This window comes from Thalassophryne amazonica, chromosome 15 (genome assembly GCF_902500255.1).
Source record: "Thalassophryne amazonica chromosome 15, fThaAma1.1, whole genome shotgun sequence".
NCBI lineage: Eukaryota > Metazoa > Chordata > Actinopteri > Batrachoidiformes > Batrachoididae > Thalassophryne > Thalassophryne amazonica.
In genome coordinates this window covers 73,345,379-73,361,454 of record NC_047117.1, presented here as the reverse complement: position 1 = coordinate 73,361,454, position 16,076 = coordinate 73,345,379, and the positions used below count along the sequence as shown (strand labels likewise).

General features: G+C 41.3%; 1 protein-coding gene across 6 annotated transcripts in view; it reads right to left on the bottom strand.

Annotated features, from left to right (window-relative positions):
- Positions 1-16,076, bottom strand: part of lcorl (ligand dependent nuclear receptor corepressor-like) — a 41,069-nt gene that overhangs the window by 14,269 nt on the left and 10,724 nt on the right. For 5 of the 6 annotated variants that reach the window (XM_034189196.1, XM_034189194.1, XM_034189195.1 and 2 more), the window contains 2 exons: positions 4,309-4,533; positions 4,120-4,192 (listed from right to left, as the gene is read on the bottom strand). In XM_034189196.1, the coding sequence (XP_034045087.1) occupies positions 4,120-4,192; positions 4,309-4,533 (298 nt within the window). Of the gene's footprint in view, positions 1-2,125; positions 3,282-4,119; positions 4,193-4,308; positions 4,534-16,076 lie in introns of those variants that run through there. The other variant, XM_034189199.1, reaches the window with a different exon arrangement.

Sequence of the window (16,076 nt, the reverse complement as noted above, 5' to 3'; positions counted from 1 at the left end):
ACCTGAGAAAGAGGATCATAGATTTACCTGCTACCCAGTGGCCAATGCGGCATGTAATTTTCTTGCTGAGGAAGTAAATGTGGACATGTGCCCCCCCCCCAATTCTTCCTGAATTGTGCTGAATGGCAAGGAGGACTCGGCTGCTCTGAACATGGTCACAGAGGAGCCTATAGCAAAAAAGCAGCTGCGCTGTTATGTGGACCCTCACAGTAAATTATTAACAGTAAATAAATTATTTAATTCATGAGTATATTTTTTAAAAACGGTCAAATAAAGCAGCACCGCCCACTGCAGTGTTACTACAGAATTGTGATTTTCAAATTATTAGACCTCCAGTGTGCTGTGTATTTTTGATCATCTTAAGTGTTTCTCGCTGAAAGATCTAAGTAAGGTGTGCAATCATTCTGACCCAGAAAAAGAAGAGTTCAAAGACAGTAGTCCAATGCTGTCATGACATTCACGACTGTGACCAGTGTATGTAAAACATCTGATCACAACTCTATGTGGACAATAAATGGCTTTTAAGCTAGTTTCTTAAATCTTTCAATATGTAGAAAACAGCGGTTTATACTACACAATCTCCGTTTATAGGAGCGTCAAACAATATTTAGAATGGCTCTAAGTCACTTCAATAGCCTAGGTAAAATACCCAGAGAGAAAGCTGCAAAAGACAATCATCAGTACTCCATAAACAAGGAGCTTTAAGAATATAATCAAACCTGAATATCCTATATACCCAATAGCCATTAGCCCCCCTTACAGATTTTGACACGTGTGTTCCTCATTTTCTTTGTCCTCGCCATTCAATGTCATATTTTATGTTTTGCGCAATCTGATTCTTAATACTAAATTATAGACAAGAAAACAAAACTCAGAATGTTCTTAAAAGGATAATGCTGCTGATATTTTACCATTTTCTTATTATTAAAAAAACCTTGCAATAATAGCAAAACAAAGAACAAATGCATCCTACCAACCCGCATTCTGTCAGGCTCATTCTCCTACAGAGAAAAGAAAAAACAAAACAAAAAACAACCAAACAATTGTCAAACTCGATACAATAATCCACTAAGTACACTAAATGCTGCATGTCAGGATTTAGCTAACTAGACAATAGTTGCTATAATGATTTGATGATTAGTTATAACTTTCTTTACTTTTTCTTCTTTTAGCAAAAAGATTTTCAGCATTATCTTTTGAGGAGTTTTTGTTTCAGCGATGACAATTTGTGTTAAGGGGGGTTTAGTTGACTTGACTGGGACAAAGGGTTAAAATGAGCACCAACAGTTCTTGATGTCCTTACAGCTGCTTTTGATAGGCCCAGACTGAGAAACGCAGCTAAAAGTGTGCCTGTGACATTGCAGACACACAGTTCAAAGACCTGAATACTAACAGCCACTTTTACTGTAAAGGCAAGTGTCTCCAGAAAAATATATACAGTGCCCTCCAAAAGTATTGGAACACTTGGTCTTTCACACATTTTAATGTCATTTATGCCATTTCAAATACAAAAAATAAAATAAAATAAATAAATAAATAAAAATCCAAAATCATCTTCCTTAAACTCAAACTAAAAGGAAATCTCTTGATATAAATTAATTAAAAATCTAAAAGCCAAGATGATTGGCTGCATAAGTAACGGAACCCTGTAAATAATCAGTTTTATTGCAACTGAGTGACTGTGCGAGAAGTCGCTCAGTTTTTGAGAACTGTCTACTCCACACAGATTTACCACTGAGTGCCATACTGTTTGTATTTCTTCATAATGCTGCGTTTACACATAACGACAAGTCACGAATGCCACGAAGTACACATTCTTGTGTTAATGTGTTAAGTCACATTAAGAATGTCAAGAATGTGTCACGAAGGACAGAAAAATGACATTAGTAACACGTCTTGGTTATGTGTAAACGCACCTTAACTGATGTAAATAAAGTCCAAGACACATTCAGTGACTTGGAAATGTTCACGTATCCATCCCGACTTGTCTGAAGAAAAATGGCCATTAAACTGATTATTTACAGTATTTACAGGTATTATACCAAAGGGGCTCATTACTTATGCAACCCATCATCTTGGCTTTTATATTTTTTTTAATTAATTTATATCAAGTTGTAGAGAAATGGCATAAACAAATTAAGCGTGAAATACTAAGTATTCCAATACTTTTCGAGGGCACTGTATATTGTAAGAGGTGATTGACTTCAAGTGCGGAGGAGTTCTAAAAGTGTGGCCTAGAATTCCTTTGTGACAGCAGCTGAGGCTAGATTCCCTGAGGTAGTGGAACCAGTTGTCACACCAGAACCAGAAGAGTTGGAACTGGATGAACAAAAGATGGCAGATTTTTTCTTGGGTGGGTTCTTCAACGTTCCAGTACGCTCCTTCACTTTGTATTCCAGTGTGCTGTGAGGCACCCCATAAATACCCTGGGCCTTAGACACACTCATGCGACCTGCCATCACCATGACGATGGCCTCTTCCATGAGTTCATGGTCATACTGCCGGTATCGTCCTCGTTTCTTTCTTGGTGGTTTGTCCTTATCTTGGCGGTCTGACCCCTCCTCTGAATCTTCTAACTTGGACACCTGTGGTCCCAAGAGATGAGGTGAGTGGTTGGCAGTGCTACACAGGCTTGTGGTAAAAAAGGAGGTCTCAGTTTGAAGGGATCTGAGGGTCTACAAGCAGCTGTAGTTATCACAGAACTAGTACTACGCTCTGTTGATGAGGTGTGAAGATGTAGTTTTTCTGCTCCGCTGTAATTCTTAACTGAGATGGACCTGTTTTGGTCAGACACAGTACGGACCTGAGGTATACGCAGGGGTGTGGAGGGCTCCAGACTGGGCGCAGGACTTGGTGAGAGCTGGAGAACATCCCTGAGCTGGGGCAAAGAGTGGGCGAGGTCACTCAGCTGAAAATATGAAGCAAAACTAGATCCTGCAGTCTCCTCTGTAGCTCCTCCAATTTCTGCTCGCTCTGCCCATGCTGCCACCTTCTGTAGAACAAGGCGGGCTTCACCACCCAACATCGATGACATAGTGCATGATGTCACTTCATCCCCAAAGTCTCTGCTTCCTGCTACAAGTTGATGCAGTTTCTCCAGCCTTCCCTCCGTCCAGCTATTGAGGCCTTGCTTTAGGGCATGTATGGGCAATCCATAAAGCAACGCGGCCCGCTGCTCCGTCAGTCTCCCTGAACGTATATCCTTCAAGGCCGTGGACAGCAACCCCTCAGACAGCTCCCAGCTCCTCTCAATGTACTCCTCCTTCTGTCTGTGCTGCCTCCTAGGGATGGGAGGACCAAACAGGAGGGTCAGGATGGAGGTGATGGAGAGGGTTTGATTTTGGGAACAGAGCGAGGGGTCCACTCCTTTATGCCTTGTGTTGGTAACATCACTGAGACCGTTATGTTTCATGCATGTCTGTTTGCAGGCTCTTTCTCGGCCCTCATTCACACACACTGTTGTATGTGTGGAAAAGCCTCTTCACGTCCAGGTGGGACAGTGTGTGAATGGCTGCAGTTACATTGGCACTCAACCAACTCTTGTAGTTTTCTGCTATCCTTCAGTGAGAATCCTAAATGCTTGAGAGTTGAATAATTAGACTCACTGGAAATGTATCGGTTAAAGAAAAAAGAAAAAAAAATAGAAAAAAGAAGATGATGTAAAACCACTGTGAGGTACTGCAGTGTTATCATTGCACAATCCTGAGCTGTTGGCAAATGTTAGTTTATGGTGCCATTGTTGTGACGTTACCGCTCAAGAGATAAAAGAGTCAACCCCCAATGAATCAAAATACAAGACGCAAACTATCTCCCTCACTTAATATTACTTAAGATCAAAATAAAGGCCAGAGAGGTTAATCATGTGACTCAAATCAAGCAACATAACAGCATTGCTGCAAATCATTCTACCTCACAACATCTGAAAGAAAACAGGGATTTCACATGCTAAATTATATTTCACTTGCAGTGGTATGGGCAAAACTGTACAGATGTTCATTACTGTTTGTATGCAGAATCCTTGTAACTGGGGTGATGACAAGGTTCTATCATGCAAGGATGAATACCAATGACATCTGCAAACAAAAGCACAACAGACTAGAAGAATCAAATAAATCTTACCCTGAGGTGCTGTGATTAGATGATGATGCCGCTGGACAGGAAGAGTTCCTGTTGGAGAGGTCGAGTACACCATCTGTTACAGGGAGAATGGCATTAAACTAGTTAGGTAAGTTTGAGTGGTGCCACTTTATTACTATCATAACACATGAACTATCAGCTTAATATCAGTATGACTAATGAATTCTGTACCTGACTGAGGTTCTTTGTCTTCCGCGTCTTGGATTCGGCTCACTGTAAGGTCCAGAGGAGCATCTGACATGTCAGACAAACGTGACGAGGTCCTTGTGTGAACACCATTTGTAGTGGTGTGGGGTATGTGCTTGGAGGCGTACTCCTTGGCAAACTGATGTATCATCTTTTTCATAAGTTCCTGGGCAACCAGAGGGATGTTTGCATCATTTCCTAAGGACACATCTAGCACAGAAAGGTTCATTTTAAAACAAGTGTGAATTCTCTGTGTCATAATAATCATAGATGAAACTATCTATAAAACAACAAAAATCTTCAACCAAAGTGTAAGAATTTAGGTTTATGTTTAACGAAACAAACAAACAGGGCCTGATAGTCACTACAGGGTGCCACTGTCTCAAAATTTGAATAAAAAATAAAATCAACTACAACATAATCAACAAAAAATAAGTATGGTTTGCTCAGAGCCAGGGAATGAAAGTGCCTGTCAATGTTGGTATGCATTTAAATGTGTTCCAACTAGGCACGTGAATCTGAACACTGACAACGATTCGATACGCATCTCGATACAGTACCAGCAATACATGAAAATACAATGTGATACAATTCACCCCTGTTCCCGATTCTATGTGATTTGATATATATTTGATGGGGATTCAATTCCCCACAACGCGATACAATGCGATTTGGTGCGATACGATGAGATTCAACATGATGCAAAGACATTATACCAAAAATTTAAATAGCAAGTAAGCAGCTGCTATTCAGTATGGCATTATGGGATACTACTTCTTCTGATTCTACTAGAGGCAGAGGATTTGTTTTACTCCTTATAAGCAGCAAATTTACCAGATTCAACATTAAGGAACAGGAATCGGTTCCCTTATATTTGGAACCTGTTGGATCACACTGTCAGAACCAGTACAGTAAACAGTAAAACGTCGTCAGTCTCAATGAGTGACTTAAAGTGAGTCACTCATTGACAGAGCACTGCCTTGGAAAAAGTAATCTGAGATACTTTCTTACCAGTTTTGCCAAGTTAGGGGGCACAGCGGCAGCACAGGCATTCTTTCCAAATGACCTGTGTCTTGTCAAGTTTCCCATCTTTTTTTTTTTTTTTTAAAAAAGCCAAAATATCTCCAAACACCTGGTTTTATGTTTTAGGTGTGTCAAAAATCTCCTACAACTGCTTGCGCCATTGTCGCGGGCCTCCATAGCTTTGTTGCAGTAGAAATGTGCTTTCAGGCTTCTGTCAAAGCAGTGATGGTGCATTCAATGTGCCTCAGAAAAATAAATATATACACTCAACAAAAATATAAACGCAACACTTTTGGTTTTGCTCCCATTTTGTATGAGATGAACTCAAAGATCTAAAACTTTTTCCACATACACAATATCACCATTTCCCTCAAATATTGTTCACAAACCAGTCTAAATCTGTGATAGTGAGCACTTCTCCTTTGCTGAGATAATCCATCCCACCTCACAGGTGTGCCATATCAAGATGCTGATTAGACACCATGATTAGTGCACAGGTGTGCCTTAGACTGCCCACAATAAAAGGCCACACTGAAAGGTGCAGTTTTATCACACAGCACAATGCCACAGATGTTGCAAGATTTGAGGGAGCGTGCAATTGGCATGCTGACAGCAGGAATGTCAACCAGAGCTGTTGCTTGTGTATTGAATGTTCATTTCTCTACCATATGCTGTCTCCAAAGGCGTTTCAGAGAATTTGGCAGTACATCCAACCAGCCTCACAACCGCAGACAACGTGTAACCACACCAGCCCAGGACCTCCACATCCAGCATGTTCACCTCCAAGATCGTCTGAGACCAGCCACTCGGACAGCTGCTGAAACAATCGGTTTGCATAACCAAAGAATTTCTGCACAAACTGTCAGAAACCGTCTCAGGGAAGCTCATCTGCATGCTCGTCGTCCTCATCGGGGTCTCGACCTGACTCCAGTTCGTCGTCGTAACTGACCTGAGTGGGCAAATGCTCACATTCGCTGGCACGTTGGAGAGGTGTTCTCTTCACGGATGAATCCCGGTTCACACTGTTCAGGGCAGATGGCAGACAGCGTGTGTGGCGTTGTGTGGGTGAGCGGTTTTCTGATGTCAATGTTGTGGATCGAGTGGCCCATGGTGGCGGTGGGGTTATGGTATGGACAGGCGTCTGTTATGGACGAAGAACACAGGTGCATTTTATTGATGGCATTTTGAATGCACAGAGATAACGTGACGAGATCCTGAGGCCCATTGTTGTGCCATACATCCAAGAACATCAGCTCATGTTACAGCAGGATAATGCACGGCCCCATGTTGCAAGGATCTGTACACAATTCTTGGAAGCTGAAAATGTCCCAGTTCTTGCATGGCCGGCATACTCACCGGCATGTCACCCATTGAGCATGTTTGGGATGCTCTGGACCGGCGTATACGACAGCGTGTACCAGTTCCTGCCAATATCCAGCAACTTCGCACAGCCATTGAAGAGGAGTGGACCAACATTCCACAGGCCACAATTGACAACCTGATCAACTCTATGCGAAGGAAATGTGTTGCACTGCATGAGGCAAATGGTGGTCACACCAGATACTGACTGGTATCCCCCCCAATAAAACAAAACTGCACCTTTCAGAGTGGCCTTTTATTGTGGGCAGTCTAAGGCACACCTGTGCACTAATCATGGTGTCTAATCAGCATCTTGATATGGCACACCTGTGAGGTGGGATGGATTATCTCAGCAAAGGAGAAGTGCTCACTATCACAGATTTAGACTGGTTTGTGAACAATATTTGAGGGAAATGGTGATATTGTGTATGTGGAAAACGTTTTAGATCTTTGAGTTCATCTCATACAAAATGGGAGCAAAACCAAAAGTGTTGCATTTATATTTTTGTTGAGTGTAAATAAATAAAACGATGCAAGAACACAGTGACCGATCCATCACGATTTCACCGGTCAACTGACACACTGAATGAATCACTCGCATCGCACACGTTTGTATCTAGATACTGATTCATACTGATTAATCGCCACACTTCCAAACACTTAACTTCAGTATTTTCAATTAATTTCAGTTAGTGATAAGAAAAGCCCACTTCCTAGTGGGGTCGAGGGTCATATAAAAGTCTAGCACGGTCACAATCTTCTCACTATCATGTTGCCTGAGGTTGAGTTTTAATTTAAGCATCAAGTTTTCTAGTAGTGGTACAGCTCTGTGTGTCCCGGACCAGGTAGCATCATCATGCTCTGAAAATTGTTGGTATGTATATGACCGCAACAGCCCTTGTGTTCCAAGCCCAACTTCCATGTAATTTTGTCTTACTGTGTCGGAGTGCTTTTGTGACCATCACATGACATCACATAATTTGAAGCAAACATTAAATCATGAAGCACTCCTTGGAATCTTCAAAGGGTGCTTCGAAGTTTTCGTGGTCTATGTGGCTCTCACAGGCTGCACTCAAAACAAGAAGCCGACTGGAGTAACTAAGCATTGACACTTAGTTATTGATCAATAACGCTAAATATCAAGGTAATGTTACACGTAAGAAAAGACATACATAATTAGAAGAAAAGATTGCAGCTGAATCACTCTGGAATATATGAAGCTTTGAATCAAAGCTAGTCTCGCAGGCTGAATTCAAAACAAGAATCTGGTGGTTTAGCAGCATGTTGCTGAACAACTTCAAATGCTACATTTTAAAGCAATTCCGTGGTTCAAATACATTAGACATACTCCTATATAGCTAACCCATGACAAGCAATAGTGTGTGCTAGGGGTGCCGGAAAAAAACAAAATTGATTTGCGTCTGAATCGCGATTCTTATTTATTACAATTCTGAATCGATCCAAAATGTCCAAGAATCGATTTTTAAAAAGCATTTTTTAAAACATTTTCTTGCTTACTCGCTGCATGTACTGGACGTACCACAGCGTCCCCGTGGGGGGTGGGTGGTCAGGGGTCCGGCGTGCTTCAAACACTTGTGACCTGCAGAGTTCAGTGGCTGAAGCTTAGCATGGTGGACGAAGAGCTAATTCAGCCAGCACCATCTTTGCTGAAGGCAAATGTTTGGGCGCATTTTGGATTTCATTATTTGCTGCATAAGTAGGAGCTTGACATGACTTATGCAGTGTGCAAAATCTGCAAAATGAAAGTCAAGTACTTCGGAAACACTTGAAATCCGCAAGCCCACATGCTACGCCACCACCCGGAGCTAAACGGAGCGGAGCAGCGGTCTCTGCCGACTACTGACCAGCGCTTCGCTAAACTGCCAGCCAACTCCGAACGAGCAAAGCAGATAAGTAAATTTACATCTACAATCACTTGATTAACCTTGTAAAGCTGCATTTTCTTAAACATAAACATTTTTTAAGTAATATAACTATTTCTCAGAGCTCTTTGAATCAAAAATCGATTCTGAATCGGAATCGAATTGAATCGTGAGTTGTTGTACGATTCACATCCCTAGTGTGTGCGTGTCTGTGAGTGAGATGGAGTGCGAGAAACAGTTAGCAAGGTTACTGCATTTGACAATAAATCAGTTGCCAGTTTATTAGGTACACCTAGTGAAACGTAAACCCTACACCAAACATGACGAACTGAAGGTGGACCACCTTAAAATAACACAAGCTGCCACTGCAAATGAACATTTTAACACAATGCCCGCACACCTCAAAGACTCAATGATTGTCACCATCCACAAGCTGAAAGGAGACAAGTCTGCAGAAACTATTGCAGAACCTCCTTGCTGTCTACTGCAGGAAAGGTTCCTGCGCGGATTGTCAACAACCATCTGAAAGCCAGAGTGGATTCCAACCATCAAGAGGAACAACAGACATGATCATCACTGTTTGCCAATTGCAAGAAAAGTCTCAAAATTAGAGCAGCACCAACCATTGTACCTCTGCTGCACTCACCTTACAAAGGCATTCAACAGTGTGTCACACCCACGTCTGTGGACGATTCTGAGCAAAATAGGCTGTCCAGAGAAATTCATCAAGACACTTCTTCATGATGACATGTCTGCCTCAGTTCTGGTGAATGGCACAAAAACTGAAACCCTCAATGTTCAATTATGTTAAAAAAGGGCTGTGTTATCACTCCTACGCTCTTCACTATCTTCATGGCCACAATCCTCCATCTGACCAAAGGCAACGTACCATCATTAACTGACATCATGTACAGAACGGATGGAAAGTTCTTCAACTTGAGTCAACTGAGAGACAAGAAGAAAGTCACCACCATTTCTCTCCTGGACTTCCAGTACGCCGAGACAACCGCGTGTCATCCTTTATGGAAGGTCTTCAGAAAAATCCTTAAAACATTTGACATAGCCAACACCAAGCTTGGTCTTCTCATCAACCTAAAAAAAGAGACCGATCTTGTATCACCTCCACCCAAGAATGTTCCCTGTGAATTTGAAGACTGTGGCAGTAATAGAACTGGAATGATGCTGTACATAGACAGACAGACAGACGGACGGACACCAGGTCTTCGCAATACTCAATGGCTATATGTTGGCCTCGGGTAAAAAAAAAAAAAAAAAAAAAAAAATCATATACAGACAGTTCTACCTAGTTTGTGTGGTATTTTACTCTTAAACAATAATTTATGCTGAATCCTGGTGAAACATGGGCCCCACCCATGCCCCTTGTTGATATGTTCATCTCCCCCCCCCCCCCCCCCCCCCCATCTTCTTAGTTCATTTGTATTTTTCTCACCCTCTTGTTCATTTTTTAATAAGTACTAACTTACATCAGGAGTAGATATCCGGTAAGCAGGCAGTCACAGAGCTGCATGCAAGTTGTCAGTGGTATTACTTTGTCCAGCCACGGCCATGCAAACTTTTCTTTATAATCTTTATCAATTTCTCGGACACACTTGCCATCTTCATCTTTTATCCTCTGTCCAAACGTTTTCACTTGCCGCCATTATGCATCTCATAATAAGTAGTTTGCGCATGTGGGACCTTGCACAAGAGATGTTTTTCAGGAAAAGTAAAGTTTTTCCCGCTTAGGGTACCTACGGCTGCATATCGATCAAAGATTTTCGATTCCGGTACCAATACCGGTTCCTGAATGATACCTTTTTTAATACCAATTTTATTTTATAATTTTATTATCAGCAACATTTTATTGAGTCTTAATGTAAATAAATATGAAATTGGTTACTGGACCCTTGATCTCTGGACTTAAATAAAATCTACATGGTGGATCCTTGATCCCTGGACATAAATAGAAATATACAAAATCTATAGTTTTTGTCAAAAGCATTTTCTTTCAGACATTTTGGCATGAATGATAGTCCCTACCTCTGAGCTGAACTCAGCCGGCTGCTGCACGTCAGTGCAGGACGTCTCTTTTTGGGAGGAAAAAAAAAAAATGTTTTGATCTATTACAGTTTATTGTTTGTGTTACAATGTTTGGAAAGAGGTGTCATATGATTTAAACAGTGATTTGCTTTGAAGTTATTAATTCCGACCGGACTCTATCTTTCTAACTTGACTCGGCAGAGAGCGGTGCAGCATTTGGAGCTGTGCGAACGGAACAGAGAACAATTCTTGTTTCTTTCTTGCAACAAGTCAGGAGTCCCAGTTAGTGACTTTAATCTGCACAAAAGTGACTCACGATTGACATATTTAATGGCTTTGAGAGGGGTTAAGAAGAGGATTTGCCACTTCTGAAAAGCAGCGAAGTAATGAACCAACGAAGTAGCGGATCGGAGTACTGCTTCGTTGGTTCATTGCTTCAAAGCGGAGCCGTTACAGAAGCGGCTGATTACAGACCCGATGCAGGGTCTGCAATAAACATAGAGAAATGATAATTTTCCCAACAAACGCCCTCAAAAACAACAGGCACTCTGAAGGACCGATAAGGGAATCGTCAAGTTTTGATCATGTCATTAACCTCTGGGTACCGAAACCTGGCACCAAAGGACGAGGCATGTTTTGATACTCTGCACTACCGAAGCACTTCAGTCAGTGCCACAAAAGAACTGAAGTTCGGTACCCAGCCCTAAGAGTACCCCTGCCCTGTCATGAACTACCCAGCCTTTGTTTCGTTAACAGGCTTTATTTACATTTACGGACACAAACTATCTGCGGGACGAGGTGCTTAGCTCTTTAGCATAGCAGCTCCTCTTCACTGGCAAGCCTTGTGCACACCACGCTGTTCAGTAACAGCAATGCCCGGTGGCTAATTTGAGAACTGTCACAAATACATCACACCTCTCACTTTTCTCACTGGATTTGAAATGATAAACAGGTGAATAAATGATCCCAAAAGTCGGGAATCGGCGGGTGATTCTCATCCCTGGATAACAGTAATGAAGGGAGAAGAACCCTACAAGGACCTCCTGAAGCACAACCTCAAGAGCTGCTCCATTGGCTGGAAGACCTGGGAAGAACACGTGAGGGAATTACACACACAGGAGTGGAGGTCTTAGAAAAAATGCATACAAACAACACGAGGGGAAGAAGAGAAAGAGGAAGGAAGGAGAGCAAGATCCTGACCAGCAGAAGCTTCTCGCAGCAACTATGTGCAGCATCTGTCAGAAACTGTGCACATAAAGACTGAGCCTATTCATCTCTGGGTCCTCTGTCCCTGTCCACAACCAACTAAGAGACAATCTTCTTCGCCACCAAGCCATGGCCACAACAATGACGAATCAAACTCCTAACCCACAGAGCCACCTGCTCTGCAGAACCAATAAGCACAGGGATGCTACTGAATTCCTGAATGTGCTTAACCAGACAAGTTTACACTCCTGGGTCCATGGACACACCAGTGTCTAAATGTACTTTTGGCTATGCTTCTATTCAAAGATCAGTGACGGAATGTCAAAGACACTTTACAAAAGCACTTCCTGAAACTACAAATTCTCATCTGTAAAATGCACATCTGTTTCACAGTCAGGGTACACAAGTATGTGTCAATGGCACCAAAAAATTAAAGTGGTTACTTTGGTCAAGTTATTCATCTATATCTAACTGCTGACTGGGTACTTAAATGCCCAAAGTTTCAGACCTATCAGATGTTTGCATATATATTTCAAGATTGAAAATAACAGGTACAACCTTTCCGGAGAGGACTTTCTTTGACTAAGATCATTGCGATGTAAATTACTCAGTGTAAGATCAATGCAATCTACCGATATATACTATCTAATAAAAACAGTTGATGGTAAGTATCTACTCAGAGTATACAACTGCTATTGTGGTTCTGCATTCTCAAACAGTGATGGACTATAAGCATTGCCGGAGAGGATATTTTTGACAGACACACCAATATTAAAGACATTTGAGAAAATTAGGTACACATCCTTTTGTGACATCACAGACAATGATTATCTCTTTCAAACAACAAAAAAATTTTATTCCCATAACATTGATGCTTGAGTGTGAAATGCACTATATTTCAGGAGAAGACATTTTTGACAGACATTTTATTTTTGAATGCCTGTTTCAAGTCGTTTCCTCAATGGGCAATGATCCTAGGAGTTAGATTGTTATACAGTAAGCTTTGATAGGGAACTTAGTTCATTTAGTGATTACCTACTAAATAAATAATAGTTCTGGCAACCCATCAAAATTAGACATCATGGAAATGACACAGATATTTTGGTAAAAACTGGTATAATTAGAGTTCTGCTGGTAAACAAAATTGGATATCAAACTGAATGACCATTGCTCCCGATAGACCAGTAGTAGTTGTCCATGTATGATTTGCAAATCCTCTTCAACCTATATTCAATTGAATACACCACAAAGACAAGATATTTATTGTTCAAACTGATAAACCTTATTGTTTTTGTGCAAATATTTGCTCATTTCGAAATGGATGCCTGCAACATGTTTCAAAAAAGCTGGGACACTGGTATGTTTACCACTGTGTTACATCACCTTTCCTTCTAACAACACTCAAGCGTTTGGGAACTGAGGACACTAATTGTTGAAGCTTTGTAGGTGGAATTCTTTCCCATTCTTCTTTGATGTATGACTTCATTTTTTCAACAGTCCGGGGTCTCTGTTGTCGTATTTGGGCATAATAATGCGCCACACATTTTTAATGGGCGACAGGTCTGGACTGCAGGCAGGTCAGTCTAGTACCCGCACTCTTTTACTATGTAGCCACGCTGTTGTAACACATGCAGAATGTGGCTTGGCATTGTCTTGCTGAAATAAGCAGGGACGTCCCTGAAAAAGATATTACTTGGATGGCAGCATGTGTAGCTCCAAAACCTGGATGTACCTTTTGATGGTGCCATCGCAGATGTGTAAGTTGTCCATGCCATGGGCAGTAACACACCCCCATACCATCACAGATGCTGGCTTTTGAACTTTGCGCTGGTAACAGTCTGGATGGTCTTTTTCCTCTTTTGTCCGGAGGACACGATGTCCATGATTTCCAAAAACAATTTGAAATGTGGACTCATCAGACCACAGCACACTTTTCCACTTTGCGTCTGTCCATTTCAAATGAGCTCGGGTCCACAGAAGGCGGCGGCATTTCTGGATGTTGGTGACGTATGGCTTTCGCTTTGCATGGTAGAGTTTTAACTTGCACTTGTAGACGAAATGTGTTAAATGCCAATAGTTTTGTGAAGTGTTCCTGAGCCCATGCGGTAAAATCCTTTACACAATGATGTCGGTTTTAATGCAGTCCCACCTGAGGGATCGAAGGTCACGGGCATTCAATGTTGGTTTTCGGCCTTCCTCGCCCGATCTTTGCTTGTGAATGGCTGAGCCTTTTGGGGATGCTCCTTTTATACCCAATCATGACACTCACCTGTTTCCAATTAGGTGTTCTTTGAGCATTCATCAACTTTCCCAATCTTTTGTTGCCCCATCCAAACTTTTTTGAAATGTGTTGCAGGCATCCATTTCAAAATGAGCAAATATTTGCACAAAAACAAAAAAGTTTATGTTTCAACACTAAATAGCTTGTTTTTGTGGTGTAGTCAATGGAATATAGGCTGAAGAGAATTTGCAAATCATTGTATTCAGTTTTTATTTACATTTTACACAACATCCCAACTTCATTGGAATTGGGGTTGTACTTTGTCCACTGCGGAGTGATACCGTTGCGTGACCCTTTTAAAGTTCTCTGTTGCATCTTAATGCAATTTACCACCAGAACAGTGGCTTTTTCTGGATTAATTTGCCCCTCAGTGAGCTCCACTTCTTTATACAATTATCAACTTCCAAACCAATGATGCGGTATGTGCAATTTTCCTCCACGAATCGCAGGTCATTTGAGTGTCTTTTTCCGACTCCGTGTTGTAAAGTTGGTCATATTTGCGGACTTTTGTGCCAAACGTATTTGATCCATGATTGAAATGTAATTGCTGTGCGCACTGTAAAAACTTTTAAAATATAATGGGAGAGGAAGGAGTGAAAATGTAAAAGTGACGGATTGCAGCGTTTGCAGTCTCCATCGTTTAGCAGGTGCGCATCAGGCTATGGGGACGGAGCCACGCAGAAGGCTCTGATCTAAAGCGGTTCTTTGTTTTGTCACATCCATGGATATGTGTGAAACTTAACACCATATTACAGTGTAGGCAACAAGCAGCATTTTGTTAATCGCTGGCCCTGAATTACTGCCTGCCTTGTTTAGGCGCAGGGTCTGAACATGGTTTGAAAAAAAAGAAAGGCCGGTGCTTTTAATCAAGGAAATACGGTATTTGCATTTTCTCGCTAAAAGACTGGCGCAAATGAAATTATATAAACAGTAAACAATATATATGCTATTTGCTAAGAGCAGCAAAAATGAAATATACTGAGTTTTGAAAGCTAGGAGTTTAAGTCTTACCATTTCTCTCTTGTAATGTAGTCATTCAGCATTGCTATATGCTCATGGGTTGGTGAAATTGATGCAGGGATACAGTGAGGAGCTCCAACATGAACCCTTTGCAATTCAAATTTACAATAAGCTGCTGCAATGGCTTGGTATTTTATGAAGCTGTGGCAGCTTTTCTAACAAGAGTGCTCTGACAGCACAACATTCACTGCTGGGAAATGCTGCTTTGGTACAAGTGCTTGTGACATTCTGATAACATTTCAAGGTATCTGATAACATCTGTTTTGTAGGCACACATCAGCTATTTGCACTTCTAGCAAAAACTGTAAAATGAGCTCATTTTAGTGAAGAATTTCTTTCATAAATCAAGAGAAACTTTCCTTGCTAATGAATCACAGGTTAAAATAATAAATTTATCAAATGATAGTATAAGTATAAATCAATATATATCAAGGACTTCTACCAGTTGTGATGAAATTCATCCATAAATGTGAGGAGCTGATTTCAGAATGCAGGCAGCAACTCATGAAACTGGCAGTGTCTAGATTTGTTAATCAAGGGCCAAAACTCTGATCAAATGGGCCCAACTCGAACAATATGATAATATGCGTATTACCAACCTATAACAAGGACTTGTACCAAGTTTCACAAAATTCCTCCTAAAAGTGTGAGAGGAGTTGATTTCAGAACACATACCTTTTTTTGGAACGGACAGAAATTGGTAATACATAATCCCCCTTCGGGGCTTTGGCCATGCATCCAAGCTCCCGTGATGAAACTAAGCTCTGCACATTGCTTTGGCGGTGATGATTTGCAGAATTTACACAGCATTCATTTCCTTGTGAACAGCCTGCACATATTTTTTTTTTGTTTAATCGGCCTCATGAGCAATTTAATCGGTCAAAGCCAATTCTAGAAAAATGGCATTAATCGGCCAACCAATTAATCAGCTGACCACTGCC